Source organism: Ooceraea biroi, chromosome 1 (genome assembly GCF_003672135.1).
Source record: "Ooceraea biroi isolate clonal line C1 chromosome 1, Obir_v5.4, whole genome shotgun sequence".
Lineage (NCBI taxonomy): Eukaryota > Metazoa > Arthropoda > Insecta > Hymenoptera > Formicidae > Ooceraea > Ooceraea biroi.
In genome coordinates this window covers 3,212,594-3,216,398 of record NC_039506.1, presented here as the reverse complement: position 1 = coordinate 3,216,398, position 3,805 = coordinate 3,212,594, and the positions used below count along the sequence as shown (strand labels likewise).

The 3,805-nt window shown below is 37.7% G+C and overlaps 1 protein-coding gene across 1 annotated transcript; it reads right to left on the bottom strand.

Annotated features, from left to right (window-relative positions):
- Positions 1-1,526: 1,526 nt before the first annotated feature.
- Positions 1,527-3,259, bottom strand: LOC113562728 (the record flags this gene model as incomplete). Its single annotated transcript, XM_026973055.1, has 1 exon — positions 1,527-3,259. A coding segment is annotated over exon 1 (1,527 nt), but the record flags the coding sequence as incomplete, so codon positions are not given.
- Between the last annotated feature and the right edge of the window lie 546 nt (positions 3,260-3,805).

Sequence of the window (3,805 nt, the reverse complement as noted above, 5' to 3'; positions counted from 1 at the left end):
CAGGAATGGAATGTCGATCTATCTAATCTGTCTAATCGGTGACTCGGCAAGGAACCTGAGGAACATCCTCGTAATCCCGACCGCGCGAGCATGCAGCACGATCACAGTTACCACATTTCGCGACACGACGACCAGTGTTGCCGTTGTTGGTGATTTGTCACCAGATTTGGTGAGTTTTAGTCTCTTTTGGTGACTTGGTGATTTTTTTTCTTTACTTGGTGATAAAGAAAAATTTTCTTCTAAAATCTGGTGATTTGTATTATATATCTGGTGAAATTTTATATGTGATTAGAACGTTCAGAATTTGGCATGTTTTCATGTTCGCTAATTGTCTCGCCATAATTACTGTGTTTTGTTTATTACTTAGCCGTACAAACTTCCGTTTCATAAGCCTGTTTGGTATCTCATGGAACTGTTGCCAAGTTTTTTAACCTCTTCATGTGAAATCAAATCTATTTAAAAAAAATAAGAGTCAGTATACACGAAGAAGAAGGTGCACCTAAAGATCAGGTATAGATGCTCATTACATAATTACATTACTTTATTACATATGTATTATATATGTATGTATATATATTACATTGTACCCCAGTGAGAAATAACTCGTCGATCGACGTCGAACCGATGTCGAATCGACGTTGATTTGACGGTTTCGACATCGATTCGGCATCGTTTCGACGTCAATCGACGAATTATTTCTCACTGGGGTATTATATTATATATTAAGGGGGTATTCTAGTGTGAAAGCGAAATTTGTATGCTATTTTCGTGAATTTTTTTGGAAAAAAGTATAAGGTTTTTTGAGGCAGGGTTTACCCTGCTTATTCATACATATTTGGTGTATGTTTCTAAATTTTTTTATTATACAATAACTATAAATAAGCGCTGCACATGATATTAAATATGAACATGAAAAAAAAAGTTGGTCCATGTTTCCCATGATTTCAGCTGTTCTGCTCATCTGAAACAAAAAAACCAAAGAGATTCTTAATTAGTATGAGTGTGGCTATAGCAGGTACCAGAATGAAAAAAAATGTTGAAAATTTAAAACATGACGTCATTGAGAAAATTAAGTTTCGATTTGTGCCATTTTTTTTCACCATTGAAAGGCTGTGGAAATTCCAAAAAACAATATTTCGACTTGATTGTGGTAGGGGCTATAGCCACACATATACTGAAGATGTGTGCAAAAGCCTGAGTCAATTGATTAACTGGTTTTTGAGATATCATGGGAACCAATTTGAAAAACATGGTTCGAGAAAAACACGTTTAAAGTTTTTCATACTGATTACATAGAGATAATGTTACTTACGATCAATCGGCTATCCAGGGCCATACAGGGGACCTTCCTCTTGTTCGTAGAAGTCCTGCAGAGCTGATCTCTCTTCCCTGCGATTCATTCTCTGGTCTCGAGAGAAGTTAGTGGAGCGCCGCTCCGAGCGGGTGATACGAGCTTCGTTCTGGGAGTTTGCGTACATCACCGCTTGCTGACCAATATTAACTCCCATCACGTTCATAACTTTTAAAATTGGCATAAATCCTTTATTGAAAATGATAACTGCCAAGAATGTTGCTATTTCAACAACTTTCACGCCAACATGGAGATGTTTTGGAGCAAAAGTCCAAATCAATGAATTGAGAGATTCATTGTTATTTTGCGTTTCTGCTCCTAAGCAACGTTCCAACAATTCATCCGATGACAAATCTTCATAAATAGGCTTAATTATCTCCAATACTTGATCAGTAAGAGGCGGATTAGCGTGATGGAAGCTTGCGAGTGTACCTTCGGCTTCAGCTTTACTCCACTTGCACCAGCTCTCTTCACCCGGAGGACAGTTTTGGTGTTGCGGCTTATTATCGGAGGAGCTTTTGTGGTAATACGTTGCCCATATTGCTTTCCGCATTTCCTCGACAGAGTCTGGGTGTCTGCGAATAGCCAATCCATAATACGTCGTGAGTTCACCAATCATTTTATCCGTTAACTTTCCAGCACCTTTACCGACGATACCTTTATTATGTTTCTTCGCATTACGAAGTCTCGTGCCCATTCTCTTTTCCGCGTGACCGACGCACTCTTTTTTTATCACAGTAATTTCATCTTCTGCATATGGATCCACATTTAAAATTCCCCTAAACGTTTTACTGTCCCCGTCTCCAATATATTTCACGTAAAGAACTCCGTGTTTCTCCTTCGATCTCACAAACATTTCAGTGATAGCGTCGATCTCCATTTTACCCGCACTGCCTTCATGATTTCTGGAGCACGTTTCTTCGTGTGTTTCATACCACTCATTATATTCAGCAATATTGTCGTCCTTTTTGTTATTCCACAAATTACACGCTTGGCAAAAGCTACTTTTAATCATAGCATCGACTACTTTGTTAGAATATTTTCCAACTAGAGTAGACACACCAAATAAAGATGAGAATCCTCTTTTTTTCCATGTTCCGTCGCCGGAAACCGTTAAATGTGTTTCAATATTTCCAGCTTCTTTATTCTTTTCCTTCTCCTCTTCAATTGCTTCTTTTAAAATGCAACTGTACACTGCAGATGCTGCTACATAGATATTTTCAAGGCAGGCATAATAGGTGTTTGCAGCAATGCCCTGACAAATGTCCATCAAACTACAAAATAAATTCAGGCCTTCTCGTCCAACACCACAAATCCGCAAAACAAAAACAATTCGACGGTTTATTTCGTATGCATTGTTAATAAATGGCGATGAATTGATGTATACTTCATTGCAGCTGCACTTTACGTAAATTTTGAATCCTAAACCTCGATTTGGCGTCTGGGAGAATTGCATATTACGTTTGCAATTTTTACAAATCACAAGAGATGCAATTGTTGAAAAAACTGCGAAAAAATTTAAAATACAGTAACCAAATTCATTCGAAACAGGGAAGTCGATATCTTTCGCAGTTCGCAGTTTTTTTGCCGACGTGCTCGTAAATTCCGAGTCCTGCTCAGCTGTGTGTTGGTTGCCTCGAAACTGTCGTTTCTTCTGACGATCCGCACGAGTGCGAGCATCTTTCCTACCTTTCTTATCCATTTTCAGGTTACTTTAGCGTAGAAATTTACAGATAATCTAACTTGTGTCCACTCGCCTCGACGTTCCAAGCCACACTGTCTTCTGCGCTGAGAAAGCAAATGCTCCTTCACAGGTAAAAACCTGTACTATACAAAGGCCCCAATTCAAATGTACGACCTTCAAAGAATAACGGTCTTCCGACCCTACCTAAAATACTAACCAATGCTCTGTTGTGTGCCGCGCGGTTCAACCGCCGAGCGCGCACCAGAGGTCATTTTCTATTAGGTGCTATTACTTTGTTAATTTTGCGAATCGGGCTAAATTTTCTCGCAGACATATTTTCCATACCATATACTTGCAAAATATGCAACAAAAAAAATCGATTTTTCCGACATGCTACACTAGAATACCCCCTTAAATGCTTTTCTTATTAATTTAAATTCCTAATATACATGTAACAATTAAGTGTACTGACATTATTATTATTTGCATATTTGCAAGCTTTGGTCTATGCAAAACTACAATAATATTTGTCAAGTCAAAATTGTCTGGCTAAGAAAAACTGCGTCAATTATGTGGTAATATACAAGCTCAAGGATATACTAAGGATTTAAATCGAGATAATATCACTGTAAGCAATTTTATATACATTCTCTTCATTTATATTCATTCTACTCATGTTTATTCCTGTACATACACACATACTTATACTTACATAGCTTTATTTCTATTCCTATAGATTGAATTTAGTATGAGTGCAAACGAGTTAGATG